The sequence below is a fragment of the Thamnophis sirtalis genome, unplaced genomic scaffold (genome assembly GCF_051295495.1).
Source record: "Thamnophis sirtalis isolate CommonGarterSnake01/CBP01778 unplaced genomic scaffold, rThaSir2_p1.2 scaffold_1, whole genome shotgun sequence".
Taxonomy (NCBI): domain Eukaryota; kingdom Metazoa; phylum Chordata; class Lepidosauria; order Squamata; family Natricidae; genus Thamnophis; species Thamnophis sirtalis.
The window spans coordinates 158,188,511-158,207,301 of NW_028261381.1; the positions used below are offsets into that span (position 1 = coordinate 158,188,511).

The following is an 18,791-nucleotide window of genomic DNA, read 5'->3' on the forward strand; positions in this document are numbered from 1 at the left end:
ATGTAGTCCAATCCCCTCATGAAACAGGGCCAAAGGCCTAAATCAAGGGTCCCCAAACTTGGCAACTTTAAGACTGGTGGACTTCAAGTCCCAGAACTCTGGGAGATGAAGTCCATCAGTCTTAAAGTTGCCAAGTTTGAAGACCTCTGGCCTAAATGGTGCTATAATTATCTACCCACCCAGGGAAGGTTTATTTTTGCTTTCTTTCAAATGTAAAATTGGAATGTACAATTGTGACAACTCCTCTCCCCGTAAGCGGTGAAAAGGCTGCCGGGGGTCGAAATTTTGGAGGAGGAGGGAGGAGTCTTTGGATCTTTAGCGGAAATAACGCAGCCAGCCGTCGCCTCTTTCCCTTCTCCTCTTCCGCTGCCTCTGGCTGTGTTGTTGTGCCTGGAAGGAGCCCGCTGAGGCCCTCCCGCCCGACTGATCTGCCGTCCCCTGAGTCCGGTGAGTGACCCTTCCCCGCGATATTAATTGTGAGGGATTGGAGGAATTTGGGCGGGAAAGAACGTGGCTCGGTTACGTGGGGGGTAAAATTCCAGCATAATACGAGACGGAGGTTGGAAGGGATGACTGGCTGGGGGAGGTTTTGTTTTTATTTATTTTGGTTTGTCAACATGTCTGAGAAAACAAGTAGAAGTATGCATATAACATATAAACATATAAGCATAAGTGTAATGTCCTTGTTTTTCTCGTTCCTCGCCCTCCTTTGCAAATGGGTGTGATGGGTATTTGTTAAAAACGTTTTCGGTTCTTCCCTCTTGGCAGGTTAAGGTACCTTTGTCGTCTTTACGCGCTCGGCAACTATCCCCCCCTCTCCCCCAAATAGTATTGGGAACAGTTGGCTGGCAGTTGGGGTTACTAGACCTGAATGCAAGAACAGAAAGTGATTGACTTGGTTTTCAAATGAATTGATAGCAATTTCTGTCATGTCTAATATGTCTGTCTTGAGACAAGAAAATTCGTGTTAAAAGTTGATCATTTGCCTTGGACCGAGGTTATCATAATCAAGTATAAAGGTAAAGGTAAAAGTTCCCCTCGCATATGCGTGCTAGTTGTTCCCAACTCTAGGGGGCGGTACTCATCTCTGTTTCAAAGCCAAAGACTTTGACAGCCAGCACTGTCTGAAGACGTCTCTCTGGTCATGTGGCTGGCATGACTAAATGCCAAAGACACATGGAACACTGTTACATTCCCACCAAAGGTGGTCCCTATTTTTCTATTTGCATTTTTACATGCTTTCGAACTGCTAGGTTGGCAGAAGCTGGGACTAGTAACAGGAGCTCACTCTGTTAGGCAGTGCTAGGGATTCGAACCACCAAACTGCCGACCTTTCTGATCGATAAGCTCAGTGTCTTAGCATCTGAGCCACTGTGTCCCCTATAATCAAATATACATGCTGTAAATTGCTGGTTTTCAAATGTAGATTTTAACTTTTTTGTTGTGGGAGGGGAAGAATAATGTAGGGACCTGTGGTGGCTCTGGAAAATTCACGTTTTACTAATTATTGTGATGAGGACATCCAAAGTAATATTCGCCAGAAATGAATGAGCATTCCCATAGTCATAACAATTCAAGGAGCTTAAAGATAAAGCACTTAAGAGTTTGTTGTAAAGTTTTATACTTTGACACAGAAAGGTTACTTTAATGACTCACTAGTTGTTTGCTTTTCTGTACATTCTAAAGCAGCTTTTTGGGGATTTTAAAGTGTTGCCCTGCTTAGTGCACATAAACCAAACAGTATAACATAGAGAATATCTAACCATACTGTGGTTATTGTCTTACTGCTAACTTTAGGCAGACTTGTTATTTTCTGCTCCATACTACTAATGTTTCAGACTCAAACTTTCTATTTCAGTACAGTTCTTTTTTATTATTGTTATTCAAATCAGTAAATCACTGCAAATAAAAAGTAGTTTTATGTGTGTATATACACATACATATGTGTGTGAAAAGAATATAATTTGGGTTTGTAGAGAGAATATGAAAACCTCTTTACAATAGAGTTTCAGTATTTCTATCCAAAAAGAAAGCAGAGAAAGATAAAGATAAGCTTGGTGATTTTTAAAAATAGGAATGATTTGAAATAAAATGCAGAGAGAATAATCTGTTGACATTCATAATCTCGAGAGAGGCTATTTCATAATGCTAATACCGTATTGGAAAACAAGCACATTCTGGTTCCATTCACTTCCTATGAAACTTTTGCAAGAGATCCTTGAATGGGCCAAATCTGGTTGGAATACATAGGAGCCAAGCCATATAAGTCAAACTAGACTTTAAAATTCACCTAGAAATCCATTGGTAACCAATGCAGAGTTCACAAAATTAGTATAATGTGACTCAAGTGGCTCAATAAACAGACTGTTGCATTTTGCATCAGATGCAGTTTTTGAGAAGTCTTCAAAGTTTCCCTATATCAAAGACATTGCATTGTGATAAGGGCACGAGTCCTTATATTGCTTTGTATGTATCAAAAGTATATTAGTTAAAACTTTATGAAAATGTGTTTTAAATTTATTTTAACAGATGGACCAGTCATCTCCAACCTATATGATTGCTAATCTAATTCCCCTGCATTCAGAGCAACTCCTGCAAGGCCTGAACTTACTCCGCCAGCACCATGAACTTTGTGATGTCATCCTTCGGGTTGGAGATGTCAAGATCCATGCCCATAAAGTTGTGCTTGCTAGTATCAGTCCATATTTCAAAGCCATGTTTAGTGGCAATCTCTCTGAAAAAGAAAACTCTGAAGTAGAATTCCAATGCATTGCAGAAGCAGCTCTGCAGGCCATAGTGGAATATGCCTATACTGGGACTGTATTCATATCACAGGACACCGTGGAATCACTTCTCCCCGCTGCCAATCTCTTGCAAATCAAGCTTGTGCTGAAAGAATGTTGTACCTTTTTAGAAAACCAGCTGGATCCTGGCAATTGTCTTGGTATCTCCCGTTTTGCAGAGACTTATGGCTGCCATGATCTGTACTCGGCTGCCAATAAATATATTTGTCAGAACTTTGAAGATGTTTGTCAGACAGAAGAGTTCTTTGAACTTACCCATTCTGAGCTGGAAGAAATTGTTTCCAATGACTGCTTGAATGTGGTTACGGAGGAAATGGTTTTTTATGCGCTGGAATCTTGGATCAAATATGATGTGCAGGTGCGTCAGAAATTTCTGGCGCAGCTACTTCACTGTGTACGACTGCCTCTGTTGAGTGTTAAATTTCTCACGAGACTTTATGAAGCCAATCATCTCATTCGTGATGACCATACCTGTAAACACCTGTTGAATGAAGCCTTGAAGTACCATTTCATGCCTGAACACAGACTTTCATATCAAACTATACTAACTACACGTCTTCGCTGCCCTCCTAAAGTGCTCTGTGCAGTGGGAGGAAAAGCTGGACTCTTTGCTTGTTTGGAAAGGTGAGAATAACAGCCACAAGAACAAAAAACACCCTGGGTTTAAGCAGGCTTGTCTTGCTAACCTCTTCTGTTCACAAGTCAAAGAAGCTAGTGGAGCCTATCTCTGAAGAAACTATACAGGTTTTGACAACCTTCAGTGGCTTCTCATGCCATAGTAGAAAAAGGGGATAGTCTGGAATGCAGAAGCCTTAGAAAAGGATATAATTGACCAGGGTGTTATAATTTTGAATATTCTTCATTTTTCTGCTGCTCTCACTATCACAGCCTGAATTATTAACAATCTTTTAGTCCAGGAATTTATTTATATCTTAATCAAATCAGTCTATTTATCCCATTTACTAAAAAGGAACAGAAGGTTCCCCACACACACACACATAATTAAGTATAAAGTGGAAGTATAAATAAGAACTGCAAATCTAACTTCTGTTCTGTTAGACGTAGGAATGGTCTTATAATGTTTCTTTGTCAACTGTCAGAGTTGTTACTACAACAAAGAATATATTGAGGTTAATTATCCGGTAATCAGTTTCATTGCCTAAAATTGCTAGCTGTAAAATATATGACAGCTCATATTTAGAAAGTCAACAACTCACTTATGACCCTGCCTCACCTTTTTGCTTGACTATATTACCTCCAAATGTTGAGTAGTAGTTTTATTAAAGCACCATGGAATGGATAGAATGGATATTGCTGTTAGTTTAAATTCCCTTTCTTCCTTGTAATCCTTTTGCTTAGGCCACTCTAAAGATTTAGGAAATCTTGCAGAGTAGATTTTGTGTGAACTGTTTATACGTTTAACCTTCTTTTACAGCAGCAGTAAATTGAAAGACTATGAAAGATAGATGGAGAAACTAGCTAGGATGGCTTCACTCCAAATTTTGCCAATTATCTGAATCTAAGTTTATGTATTTACTAAACAAATTTATATAGCCACCCAATTCATACACAGGTGACACTAGTGGCTTTATAACATTTGAAAACACCCACCACATAAAACTTATAACTCATAAAAAATTCCACTCTCATGACAACAGCAACATAATCAAATCAGCCTTCATCTCCATTAGTGACCATATTTTTAGGGCCTTTCAGTTCTGGTGAGCAATCTTTTCATTAGTTTCAAAGTTTAATAACATTTGTATGCCGGCCAATCCCGTAGGACTCCGGGCGGCTAACAATATAATTAAGGAGGTAAGTTGTTTTTCAAAACAATAAAGCTCTGTTTTGATAAATTTTGAATGATATAAAGTGTTGTGATCACAAGAATCCTGTGTGATAGTATCCCCTATGTCCGTGATGGTGAGCCTATGGCATGCGTGCCACAGGTGGCATGCGGAGCCATTTGTTAGGGCATGCGAGGCGTTGCCCTGTCAGCTGCAGCGCATTGGCCAGCTGACTTCAGTCATTTTTCTTCCTCCGGAGGCTTTAGTCCCCAAACTTACGGTTTGCATGTTGGCTTATTTTTCATCCTCCGGAGTCTTCAGGGAAGCCTCCTGAAGCCTCCGGGGTGGGGGGAGGCCATTTTCACCCCCCCCCCCCAAGCTCTTAGAAAGCTTCTGAAGTCTGAGGAGGGCAAAAACGGGTCCATCGCGCACCAAAAGGAGGGGGAGGGCAGGAGTCACGCCTGTATGTGCGGGGGGGGGTGTCGTGCACATAGAATTATGGGTGTGGGCACACTCGCCCGTGCTCTCCCCGCTTTTGGCATGCGATGGCAAAAGGGCTAGCCATCACTGCCCTATGTGTTCTCAGAACAAATCAAATAATGATAGTTTCATATAAATAAATATTGCAAGTAAAATTACTTTTAATATTTGTTATCCTGAATTTCTTTCCAAATCTTATGATTTAGAGACTGGTTACATACCTCAAACTGAGCAGCAGTTTGTTTATAATTAGTTTGATGAATATGCTACAGAGATCACACTTAGCTGCTAAACCATCAGCTATTATTTACAAGCCACAATGACTTAGTTTACCCAAAGCATTAAGGCTAAACCATATATGGTTTAATACAAAACATTAATTCAGTTACAATGTTTTTGTCCGTAGGGGTCCATTTAGAAGATGGGTTCAGTATCAAGCAACTCAAACCAGCATTAAAAAAAATATGTTGGAAATAAATAAGACATGGGATAAAAGTGTTTAAATTCCAATGGGGATATCACCTTTTGATATATTGAACTTTTTGCCTCATGATTGTTTTTTTTGTCTTCTTCAGTGTTGAGATGTATTTTCCTAAGAATGACTCTTGGATAGGCTTAGCACCTCTGAGTGTTCCTCGCTATGAATTTGGAATCTGTGCCCTTGATCAGAAAATCTATGTAATTGGAGGAATTGCAACCCACATGTGTCAAGGCATCAATTATCGGAAGCATGAAAGCTCTGTGGAATGCTGGGACCCTGATACAAATACTTGGACATCGATTGAGAGTATGAACAAGAGCCGAAGTACACTGGGCGTAACAGTTTTGTCACGAGAAATCTATGCCTTGGGAGGTTATGATGGACAGTCCTACCTGCAATCTGTGGAGAAATATATTCCAAAAGTGAAGGAGTGGCAACCTGTTGCACCAATGAACAAAACCCGGAGTTGCTTTGCTGCAGCTGTTTTAGATGGAATGATTTATGCCATTGGGGGCTATGGTCCGGCTCATATGAACAGGCAAGTGCAAGTTTAAGCTTGGCAGTTTATTATTGTAGTTGTTGTTAAACATTTATTGATTTGATCTGATCATATAATTATATGGGCATCCTCTCATGGAAAACCACTCTGGGTGCTATACAGCAAAACAATAATATGCAGGACCCTCTACCTTATTAATTATTCCCAGTGTGACAATGCCTTCATAATTCATGCTTCAGGTAATTTGTCCAAGGAATTTCTTGGAATTGTTTGTTAAAATTATTCTTGTGGGTTCTTTTTTCCAAAGAAATTACATATATTTGGTTAGGTCTTAAATCATACTGTGGTACTTATTGGTTATGTGCACACACATGTCAGAAACCAAGTGTTCATTCTAACTAAAAACTCCCTTTATGAGAGCAACTGGTTGATGATGTAAGATTAATTATATGATATCCCAGGCTTGTACAGAACAACATAATTTCATTACTGTAGCCTGAGGTTGTATTCCTGACATAACCGTACACTGAAATGCTAACTACATTTTTTGCAAGTGTGTTGTGTAAATGCGCTTGGGGCTAATTTATTGTTGAGTGTGCTATGTTAATGCAATTTTCTAAAGTGTTAGGAAAATAATAATTAAATTAACTATGGGTAAGAACATAATGTGAACACGGCCTGGTAATTTTTCCCTATATGTCTGCTGGTTTAAATTAAAGCAAAAATTCCCCATATTAAACACATACAAAATTAGAGTGCAACTTGCCTACTACAGTAGAGGTTTATATCATTTCACTCTAACCCAATCCATTCTGCAGACTTTTAATGGGCAATCCTCATTAATAAAAAGTTAAATCTGAAATTAAAAATTGTCCTAAAACTTAATCAAAACTTGGTTATGCAAAGACCATTACAAACATGTAATAACACTGCTGTAGTATAATGTTCAAGTCTCTTTCCTATTATAGAAAAATAACACCACAATCACCTAACAGCACAAATTAGTATGTAATTTGTATGTGATTAATACTAAGGCAGCTTGAAAGTTCTTGAATGAAATGAAAGAGCCCCTGGAAGCCAATGTTTTAACTTAATTTATGGTCTGTTTGAAGAAAGAAAGGTTTGTGTTTCCCAAATGCCAAGGTTTTTTTTTTCCTGTGGGGCGGAGTGGGGTTGCCAGCATTATAAACAGATCATTGGCTGCATTTAAAAAAAAATTGGGGTAGCATTAGCTCGTTGAGCTATTTTTGAGAGCAAGAGAATGCCAAGTGTTCTGTCCTAGGCTTCCTGATCCAGTAAAATGCACACAATTAAATCCAAAAATCCTCTTTTTATGTTCCAAATAGTAGTAAAGAGTTCTACAGGAGGCTGCCATAAGCACCCACCTTTATCTTCTTTGAAAACACTGCCAAAGACTTAATTGGCAATTTGCTTGACAAGACCACACAGAGCAAAGAGTCCAAACGTATTTTCAGAAGGTAAACTGACCTGCATAAACCAAGTTGCTTCCTGCGAAGGCTCATGTGCCTTTGCTCCTCCTTTATGTCCTATGGGAGGGGCCAATCACCTCCAAACATGCGCACACAGGGAACAGGGAGAAATTTCCTGACAGTTAGAACAATTAACCAGTAAAACAACTTGTCTCCAGAAGTTGGGAATGCTCCAACACTAGAGGTTTTTAAGAAGAGATTGGACAATCATTAGTCTGAAATGGTATAAGGTTTCCTGCCTGGACTAGAAAACCTCCAAAGTCCCTTCCAACTCTGTTATTCTGTTCTTCTTTTCAAAGATCATAGGAAAAAAGGTAGTCCCTTTTCATTCCTTCTGGACTTTTATAGAAACCCAGTGGAAAGGCATTTAGAAAAATGCCCTGTTTTTTTGCAGTTCAGAGAAATTTTGCAGGAAGAAGGACAAAAGAGAGTTGTGGTGCATATGACTGCACAGGTGTTTGTTTGTTTGTTTGTTTGTTTGCCGGGGGGGCGAGGTAATCTAGGAAATGGATTTACAGAATCCTATCCGTGATGGACTGTCTGGCCAAGTGATGGATGTAGAGCAAAACCAGGCAGCCCTGTTTGCTTGAGCGACATCAGATACAAAATTTTCCTGCCTTTACACTGCTACAGGCAAATGTTTGAGTCTTTTGTTCTACATTTACTACCTTTTTACGTAATTTTTTAGCTCTATTTCATACTTTGTTTGCTATATGTGGAAATGTCTGTGGTACAGGTAGTCCTTGACTTAATGACAACAATTGATCCCAAAATTTATGTTGCTAAGCGAAACTGTTAAGTGAATTTTGCCCCATTTTATGACCTTCCTTGCCACCACTGCACCTGTTAAGTTACTAAGACGGTTCTTAAATGAATCTGGTTTCCTCGTTGACTTTGCTTGTCAGAATGCCACAGACGGAGATCACATGACTCCAGGACACTGCAACCGTCATAAATATGAGTTAGCTGCTAAGCATCTGAATATTGATCATGTGACCATGGGGATGCTGCAACGGTCATAATTGTGAAAACTGGTCATAAGCTACTTTTTCAGTGGCATCATAACTTCAGACGGTCACTAAATGAACTGTTAGATGTCAAGGGCTACCTGTATTTTAATCATCAAAAGGACACACAACTCAATCCCATTAAACTAGGGTTAGGGGGTATTTTTTGTATTGTGGCTAGATGCTATACTTCCCTTTATCTCCTCAATTGTATAATTGTCATACATTCATTGATTTAAAAAATAGTTGGTTTGTTTTATACCTTAAGCCATATTCAATCCTTTCTCTCCTTTTGCTCCCTGATTTCTATCTTGACTGCACAGTTTTATGTGCTATCAAAATACCTTGACTATAACTTGTATTATAGACTATCTCAAGAGGCCATTGAAGCTGCTTTCATGTGGGAATTGCAATTTGCTGGTTATTCCTCATGAAAGCAGCTACAGTACTAACTTGCAGTAATCAGTAGAAATTCTGCTCATTAAATGCTGTTGTTTGTTTCCATCTGCAGTGTGGAACGTTATGATCCCAACAAGGACTCCTGGGAATCAGTTGCACCCATGGCAGACAAGAGAATAAACTTCGGTGTTGGGGTTATGTTGGGCTTCATTTTTGTAGTTGGAGGGCACAATGGTGTTTCTCATTTGTCCAGCATTGAACGATATGATCCACACCAAAAGCAATGGACTGTTTGTCATCCGATGAAGGAACCCCGAACTGGTAATAAACTTCTCAGTTTATTATCTAAACTCCTTCTGTTCAGTTGAATTTTGTTGTTCCTTTTTTCATGTCACTTTGGGAGCAATTAAGTCTTACGGTTAATAAAAAAAAAAATCATCACTGAGTTCCCTCTTACTGTGCTAATTCAGTGCAAATGGGATATCGTGTAAGAATGCTCCAAAGTGCTATTCAGTTGTCTTTTCCTAAAAAACAAACAAACTTATCCTTGCTAGGATAAATATATATATAAAAAAAACCTGGAAAAAAGAATATGGTGATTATATTAATAAAGATGGTGGCACAAAACATTGGATCATTTAGGATTTCAGAGGGCTTCCTAGCACAAAATACATTAAACTTAGTTTTATGGGAATGTAGATAGACAGCATGTCAATTCTAGAGTTAGACGTTTTTGTGGTTGAGTAGTAATATTGCTTAGATATTCATTTGATACTATTCTAGATCTTATAGCTGTTAATGAATCCAACTAAGCTGATTTTTTTCTTACTCTTCTAGTAACTTCTATTTTTACAGGATCCTTTCCTGTGAGGCAGTTATCTATTTGGGAACTACTACATATTTTTGAATTTGCAAACATAACTTTATGTGTATAATATAGAATCACCCTTATTTCCATCCTGCTACTTCATTATTTGGCTCAGGTGTTAGGGTCACAACAGATCTCTGCAAACTATAAAGCCCAGTCTGCAAAAGTAAATCTTCCTCTGGAAATTCCACATTCTCTTCTCCTTCTTGTCCTGGGCTTGCAGCTAACAGGCATAGCGCAGGCAAATTTTGCAGAGTCCAAGGAGAGGTTGAGCTTATGAAGAAATAGGTACACAAGAGAAATGACTGGAGAAAGGATGACATAAGGAATAGGTGGCTGTCCTTGTGAGGTTTCTGATGTTCACAGCTGAAGCATTTCTGGAGAGACAGCCCATTAGCAGCCATTTACTTATGAGGCAAACATTTTGATAGAAACAGGACTTCCCTCTCTGTTCAGCCTGATATCCAGTTTAGCAGAAAAAGCTTCCAAGCTAAGTGAAAATTTTTAGTTGATCAATTCACACACTTCTCAAGTATCAATGACCACACCAAACAAACATGACACACAGAGGCCCCTCCCATGACCTCTGTTTCATTCAGTTTAACAATGACAACATCCTTTTCCCAATGTCTTGAGATGGCATTTAAAAAAGAAAATGAGAAAAGATAGAATCTCAGACTAACCAGAACATATACTCTCCCAAATCCCATCAGCATACACATGCAGTCTTCAATTCCTCAGTTGCACCTAGGAAATCATGTGGAGGAATTTGTCAAGGATATAGCAGACAAAATTGCTTGGATCCGTTCTCAACTGGAAACCAAGCTTGGAGCAGATCCATTGCAGGCGTGTCAAACTGGCAGCTTGCAGGCCAGATGCGTCACACGCAGGCCACACCCACCCCAGCTCCGTGAAGGGGAAAATGTGATATGTCACATGACACTGAGTTTGACACCCGTGCATTAGAGACTTACCTGATTATCTTGGAGCAGTTTGATTCTATTGGATCTGAGGAAGTGGACAAGGTCCTCAGAGCTGTTATTGCAACTGTTTCTTAGATCCTTGATTCTAGAGAACAGAGCTATTTCAATCAAATTTTCAAGGATAAATTGCTGCTTTCTTCCTCAGCCAAAACTCTTTATGGCAGTAAAAGCATAATCTAGAGACCAAGAATTTGTTCCAGAAAGCATTTTCTGCCTAACCTATTTTCGTGATATTGGAGTAATATTTGGCCATTTCTGTTCTGAGTTTCCTGTACTATTGTCTTTTGCTAGGCTCTATGATAGAGAAGGGCAGTGAAGAGATGAGTTGAAGGGAGAATTTTATAGGTGTTCCCCCCTCCCTCAAGAAAACACCTGCTCTTTGGACATTTTCCACCCTCCACATTACAGCATTCATGATGATGATGATGATTAGGTTTTTACTTGCCGTATATATGTGTGTGTGTGTGTGTGTATATATATGTATATGTATATATATATATGTATATACACACACACACACACACACACACATACATATATACATATATATAATCTGAAGATGGTGAATATACGTAATACTCCTGCATCCCATTTTCCTCATAACGACCACAAGCTCTTTAACACTTATTTAAATTGTGGGGTTTTTTTTAGTTTGCATGTTTGTCCTATGAAAAGGACTTGATTTTGTAATGTTAAATATATAAATATATTTTCTTTTTTCTTCCCCAATAGGAGTTGGTGCAGCTGTAATTGATACATATCTGTATGTAGTTGGTGGACATTCAGGGTCGTCTTATCTTAATACCGTACAGAAATATGACCCTATATCTGATAACTGGCTGGACACTGCTGGTATGATGTACTGCCGTTGTAATTTTGGCTTGACTGCACTTTGAAGAATAGGTTTGAGGATGCAAGTAGCACTGAAGATGCCCGACCTGTACAAAGCAGAAGCTGTATTTCTTCAAGATGGGAGAAAGGAGGAATGACTTAATTGTAATGCAAACAGGTGAACCCCAAATGAGAATTGGATATTGCTGATAGGAAAGAAAAGGAAGGAGGGAATATGGAACTGTCTTTTTAACGGGATCCAAATTGCACACTGTTATTGATCTGAAATAATTTACCTTGATAAAAGAAGCACTGTGTTGCCTGCAATAGGCAAAAAAACCTCCCAAACTCAGAGCTTTGATCTTTATCTTCCTGTGACTGGAATTGCTAAAGGGGTGGGATTATTTTACTGTGTTGCACAATCTTTCTAGATGTCTGTCTCCATATTTACATAGAGACCATGATTGCTTCACTTTTTTTTATGAACAGTTAAAGGGCTGCCTTTTCCCTCCACACATTACACAGGTTTTGTAAATATCTGATACTGTAATTTGTTTATCTGCACTTAATACGCCTCCTTTCAAAGTGGAGAGATAATTTACTGGAGGATAAGAATGGATAGCTATTTTCAGCGCAATGCATTTAAAGTTTTATTTTTATTCTTCTACTATGTACAGATCTATCTGTACATCTAAAAGGTAACCATTCTTGCCCTTTATCTGAAGGCCTACAGCTTTTTAGCTGGTAGGGAAAGCCCATGTGGCTTGGATTTTATTAAAATAATGTGTAATGATATGCCAGCACCTATGTAAATGTTCCAGAAAGAAATATCTTCCACCTCTGTGCATACATTTATGGCATGTAGCCAATGAGTGACTACAAAGAATGTACAACCAAATTTTCAGTGTGTACTGACTTTGACATGGTGCTAAACAATTAGATTGCTGAGATTGGTAGAAATGTTAAGAGAAATTGATTGAATATGAACAGGATTGAATTCAAGGCAATTTTTTGACTTTTTTGTCATTGGTGATCTGGAAGATATATAATGATAGCTACTAAATTGAAATATAACTCTATTTTTCTTTTCTATTCCTGTGAGATTATCAAGCTTTTCTTATGCTAATATTTCTTAGATGAGCATGTTTGGTGAACAGAAGAAGCCTGAACAGATTAGAGAATGAAGGGAGTATTGATTTCCTTAGAAATAGTTCTCCTTTAAAAATGAATTAGATAACAATACTGGATATTTATCTCTGCATTCTTAGCAGCTCCCCCAAACATTGCTTTGAGATATCCTAGAACTCAGCAGAACTTTTTAGTAATGATTGGATTGTTCTGTAATAGGACAATTCCTCTAATAAATTGAACTTTGGTCATCCATAGATCACCCTGAAACTCACTGTTAAGGCTCTAAGAGAACAAAGCATGACCCTATTTTTTAATATTATTTAATAATGATAACTGAAACTGTTTCTGCAGTTTTCTCTTTCAGGTACTTTTCAATGTATATTTCTGTTTTGTTGAAAGAGTTGTACTTCAATTCATTCTTGTCTGCCTTTTCTCCCTTTGAAAGTACATTTCTCCTCATCTCCCTTTAGCATGATTTTTGGTAGTGTTCACAAACATGCAATAATAAGATGTTTGGCTAACTTGTATTTCGAGCCTTTTACTTCTGTCTACACGAAAGGGGAGATTATGGACTAATAACTTGTGCTCTGTAATAAGAATGGCAGCTAATCAAGCTGCAAAAGCTCTTCTTCTTCCATGAGCTAATCAATGTTCTAATTAAAACCAGAAGAGCACACTTCTTAAACTACTTAACATCATTTTTCTACCAACACTTGAAGATGTTATCAAATCCTAAAACTCTTGTTTAGGTGTTTGTGGAGTTAAGCAGAATGTTGAAGCAACTAACCATGAAACAAAGCAATTTGTAATATGCTAGTTGATATCTGTTATGCAGCAATAATATCATAATGCAACATGTACATTGATTTTTTTTAATGCATGGAATTGTGTGCTTAGGACATTCTCATTCATTTCAGTGAAACTCGTTTGAGAGATCTGGATTCTGAAGAAAGCAATCATATGTGACAGAAGGAATTGCTTGTTGTGGATCAACGGCTATTCAGTTTGCATTCACAAAAAAAAGCATATATAGATATATATATATATGTCTTAGGTCTTTCTTCAAGCTGCCTTTGAATTTAGAAAAAATATATTGATGCTTGGTACTTGTTTGAGAAGTTGCTCACATAGTGAAAATCTGGGAATCTGACAGAACAGCTCTAAACAAGGAGAGAGAGAAAAGGGATCACAAAGTGGAAAATGCTTTTAAAAAATTCCCATTGTAACTGAAGGACTTAAGAAGAGTTCATCTGATTATCTGCCTTGTTCGTGCATGTTTTGCAAAGCATCCACTCAAACTGCTTTGACTGGCAGATCTGAACATCAGAGTTAAGGACATGTTTTGCTTCTGTTTTAAAAAAGGAGTGCAGACCGTGACATTTGATACTCTTCAGTACCCCTTTTGGGTGATGGCATGTACCCAGTAAGAAGTCAATTACTCTAAATATAGCACTTTTTGAGTTATTAGTAATCTCCAGGCAGTTTGAAGGTAGCCCTCATTGTGCAGTTCAGCTAAGGACATTGTTGATTTAGTTGAGTCTGATATTTGTCCATAAGGAGATTTGATTGATTGCTTTAATTGTGTAGAGCATCTGTATTAACAATGACTTAAGGCACAAATAGCTATTTTAGTCACAATTAGATTAATTCACTAGTGCAGTAGATACTATCTCTGTAGCAAGTACAGGGAATAATACTATATTTAAATAAACTCATCATAGTCACTTCTCTTTCACCATTCACTGAACTGCTCAAGTATAGATAAATTGGACAACCAATTTTAAAATTTGTAGGCTGCAATAAGCTGCTTATAGCTCAGCATTACAGAGAAAGCCTTTCCTAAAATAGTACTTACCTTAACATCTAATTCCACAAAACCATTCAAGTGACTTACTTAATGATTAAGCAAAAGCACTTTAACGTTTCCTGGCTGTTTATTTTTAGATTTTTTTTCTTTGGTTTGGAAGAAAAATAATCCACAGCTTTGTACATAGGTAATATAGGGTAGCATTATATAAGTACGGTAATCCTCAACCTCACGACCATGATTGGGATGGAATTTCCATCACTAAGTGAGGCTGTTGCTGACTGAGGTATGCCCAATTTTATGATCTCTTTCTGCTGTGGCCATTAAGCAAATTGCTGCAGTCATTAATTGAAGCTGGCTTCCCCCATTGAATTTGTTTGTCAGAAGCCAGCTGGGAAGGTCTCAGATGGTGATCATGTAACCGTGGGATGCTGCACCCATTGTAAATGAATAGGAGTTGCCAAGCACCCAAATTTTGAGCATGTGACCATGGAGACACTGCCACAGTCCGAAGTATGAGGAACGGTCATAAGTCACTTTTTTCATCCCAGTCATCACTTTGGTTACTAAACAAATGTAGTTAAGGACTACCTGTAATCTTGATTGAAAGCACAACTCTAGAACCAGACACTGGTTCCAGTGCCAGCATCTATTGTTATAGAATAATTTTTCTTCTCATAATACACTTTTCCATTCATGATAAATGAATATTTATGAGAGATAGTTGGCACCTTGGCTGGGTCTTTTTTTCCAGTCAAAAAATATTAAATGGAATAAAAGGGTTCCTGGAGATATGTCAGTAGGATCAGAGCCTCACAGTGATTAAATATTTTTGTTATGTGGCAAACCTAGGCAGTCTTCTATTTCTATTTTTTTCTTCTCTGTTTTGTCTTCTACCCCATCTACCAAGGTTCATTTGTTAACTCCTTCCATTCTATAACAGAATACGAGCTCACTCTCCTACTTGCCTTAAATCCCCTTTCATTCATGAAAGAACTGAGAAATAATTCCTTTTCTTTGCCTTACATGCTAATCTGTGTTTTCACTTCTGTGACCCAATTCTAAACCTCCATACACAGTAGCTTTTGGTAAGATTCTCACCTGCACAGAGGGATTTATTGTGGATGTTAGGAGATGGGCAGTGTTGTTTTATGTTGTGTTCTCCTACCAGCAGAGTTTCATGTTCTTTCTCTCTCTGCCAGCTTTCTTTACAAAGATGGTAGTTGAGTAAGAAGCCACCACATAATTTTCTCCTTTGTTTGCTAAATGTGGTCATGTTCTGTTGTTATTGCTACAGCATTTCATTTGAATGTGCACTGTTTTACTAAATAAATTAATGAAGACAAAGTTTGGTTGTAATTTTTTTAAATATCTAACTTGATTATCTTCATCTTTAAATACCACAGATAAGCCAGAAATATTCATTGGTAAACACACTTTTATTGGGAGGGTTGAGGGATTTCAATCAAGCTCACAGCCATAATGTGGCCTGTAATGGACATAAGATCTGCAAAAGCATCACTTTCATAATCACAATTGTATGTAATCAATTTAAAGTTAAAGAGAAAGGCAGGATGAAAGAACATACTTTCTGGATAAAGAATGATGGTTCAGTTTCTGTCGGATAAAATTGCTCGGATTCGGACGGACCTGGACTCCACTTGGACGGTACCAGCCGAGGTGCCGGGGGAAGGTCTTGATTGGATTTTATGGAGCGAGTTTCAACTTGTCGCTTCTGAGGAAGTGGACAAGGCCATGGGAGCGGTGAGTGCCTCCACCTGTTTACTGGACCCGTGTCCCTCCTGGCTGGTCTCATCCAGCAGGAAGGTGACATGTGGCTGGCTCCAGAGGATTGTTAACACCTCTCTTCGGGAGGGATCCTTCCCGCACCCCCTAAAGGATGCGGTGGTGAGACCCCTCCTTAAGAAACCTTCCCTGGATCCAGCCATTTTGAACAACTATCGCCCAGTCTCCAACCTCCCCTTCGTGGGGAAGGTTGTCAAAGGTGGTGGCCTTTCAACTCTGACGGACCTTGGATGAAACAGATTATCTGGATCCCTTTCAATCGGGTTTCAGGCCTGGTTACGGCACCAAAACTGCTTTGGTCGCGCTGATCGATGATCTCTGGCGGGCCAGGGATAGAGGACATTCCTCTATCCTAGTGCTTCTTGACCTCTCAGCGGCCTTCGATACCATCGACCATGGTATCGTTCTGCGACAGTTACGGGAGGTGGGAGTGGGAGGCACCGTCTTAAGGTGGTTCTCCTACCTCTCGGACAGGTCGCAGTCGGTGTTGGTTGGGGGACAGATCAACCCCTAGCCCCCTCAAATATGGGGTGCCGCAGGGTTCGGTCCTGTCCCCCCTCCTATTCAATATCTACATGAAGCTGCTGGGTGAGATCATGCGCCGGCACGGGATCAAATATCATCAATATGCAGACAATACTCAATTGTATCTGTCTGCCCCATGCCAACTCAGCGAAGGAGTTGAAGTGATGTGCCAGTGCCTGGAGGCTGTCAGGGTCCGGATGGGAGCGAACAAGCTTGCACTCAATCCAAACAAGACCGAGTGGCTATTGATGTTGCCTCCCAAGGATGGTCCAGACATTCCACCTCTTAGCCTGTGGGGTGAAGTTATATACCCCTCGGAGAGGGCCCGCAATTTGGGTGTCCTCCTGGATCCACATCTGACGTTAGAACACCATTTGTCGGCTGTAACCAGGGAGGCCTTTGCCCAGGTTCGCCTGGTGCACCAGTTGTGGCCCTATCTGAACCGGGAGGCACTTCTGTTGCAGCAGATTGAGGTTTGCAATCTACTTACGAAAGACCAGGACTCGAAACCACAAAGGTGCGAGAGAAACAGGTTTATTGATGCATCGAGTTCAGCGTGCTAACACACCAAAATCTGAACTGCCTGGGCTCTGCCCAGGATGCTACTTTTATGCCGTGTTCCACACTGTGCATTCTCAAGGCATTTCCATACACGAGACAAACATGACATTTCGAAAAGGAGTTCATTTTGGAAGGTTACAAACAGAGAAGTACATAGGAAAAATACAAAAAGAGAAGTTCTTATAATGTCTTAAGCTATCAGCTGTTTCACCTCTGTTCTATCTTACACCCACACCTGGCTTCCTGTGCCCCTCCTTTACAGCGTCTTGCCACACTGTTCCAGCACTATTTTTAATACTTAGGAGGAAGTTGGAGAGAAAGTTCACTCAAGCTAAAGATCAAGCTAATATGAAGTCATAGTTTTCAGCCTATTAGGACCACCTAACCTGGCCAGCCACTGGTGGGTTTACCTGTGCATCCCCTCCTGCATCACTTCGAATGGTCACTCACGCCCTCATCACCTCAAGACTGGATTACTGTAACACGCTCTACATGGAGCTGCCCCTGAAGAGTGTTCGAAGACTGCAGCTGGTCCAGAATGCCGCTGCGCGAGCGATAATGGGTATACCTAGATACACCCATGTTACACCTATCCTCCGCGAGCTGCACTGGCTCCCCATTGGTCTATGGACCTGCTTCAAGGTGCTAGTTGTTACTTTTAAAGCCCTACATGGTATTGGACCTGGCTACCTGAGAGACCGCCTCCTGCCATTCACCTCCCAATGACCAATAAGACCGCACAGGTTGGGCCTCCTCCGGGTGCCGTCGATCGGACAGTGCCGGCTGGCGGCCCCCCGAGGGAGGGCCTTCTTTGTATCTGCACCGGCCTTGTGGAACGAGCTACCCGCAGAGATCTGGACCCTTACTACTCTCCCGGCCTTCCGTAAAGCGACCAAGACCTGGCTGTTCCGGCAGGCCTGGGGCTGTTGATTAATATCCAGCCCCACTTGATTGAATGGATGATATATTAATTTTAATAATTGTATTTTTAAAATTTTTATATGTTTTTATTTTTGTTGTGAGCCGCCCAGAGTCCCAAGGGAGTGGGCGGCATACAAAGCTTATTAAAGTTAAAGTGTCATTTTAGGTGAATGTATCCAAATGGAGAAAGACAAAGCCAAAAAAAAAAAAAAGGTTGGGGCCTGCTTTTTACTTTCCCTCTTATAACTGAGACACTTTAGTTCCTGGATTACAAAATTAGAATGACAACTAACAGATGAGCAGGAAAAACAAGAGAATGGAGGAGGGGATTGTTAGCACAACTTATAGAAAGAGGAATTAGACCAGAATTGCTTCAGAAAATATTTGAGGATTTACGCAAAAAGTTGTTTG

At 39.7% G+C, this 18,791-nt stretch overlaps 1 protein-coding gene across 1 annotated transcript; it reads left to right on the plus strand.

The window, feature by feature from the left end:
• Positions 1–343: 343 nt before the first annotated feature.
• On the plus strand, positions 344–15,914 carry KLHL28 (kelch like family member 28). The gene is made up of 5 exons (XM_014059951.2): positions 344–447; positions 2,530–3,428; positions 5,647–6,090; positions 9,060–9,268; positions 11,531–15,914. The coding sequence occupies exons 2-5, from the start codon at positions 2,530–2,532 to the stop codon at positions 11,692–11,694; spliced, it is 1,716 nt and encodes a 571-aa protein (XP_013915426.1). The 5' UTR covers positions 344–447; the 3' UTR covers positions 11,695–15,914.
• The last annotated feature ends 2,877 nt before the right edge of the window (positions 15,915–18,791 follow it).

What these genes read in the sequence shown, in the direction of transcription:
- KLHL28 (XM_014059951.2), top strand. Translation starts at nt 2,530, where the DNA reads ATGGACCAGTCATCTCCAACCTATATGATTGCTAATCTAATTCCCCTG. An exon ending in CTCTTTGCTTGTTTGGAAAG is followed by an intron (nt 3,429 to 5,646) that starts GTGAGAATAACA and finishes TGTCTTCTTCAG; the next exon opens with TGTTGAGATGTATTTTCCTA. An exon ending in GGTCCGGCTCATATGAACAG is followed by an intron (nt 6,091 to 9,059) that starts GCAAGTGCAAGT and finishes TTCCATCTGCAG; the next exon opens with TGTGGAACGTTATGATCCCA.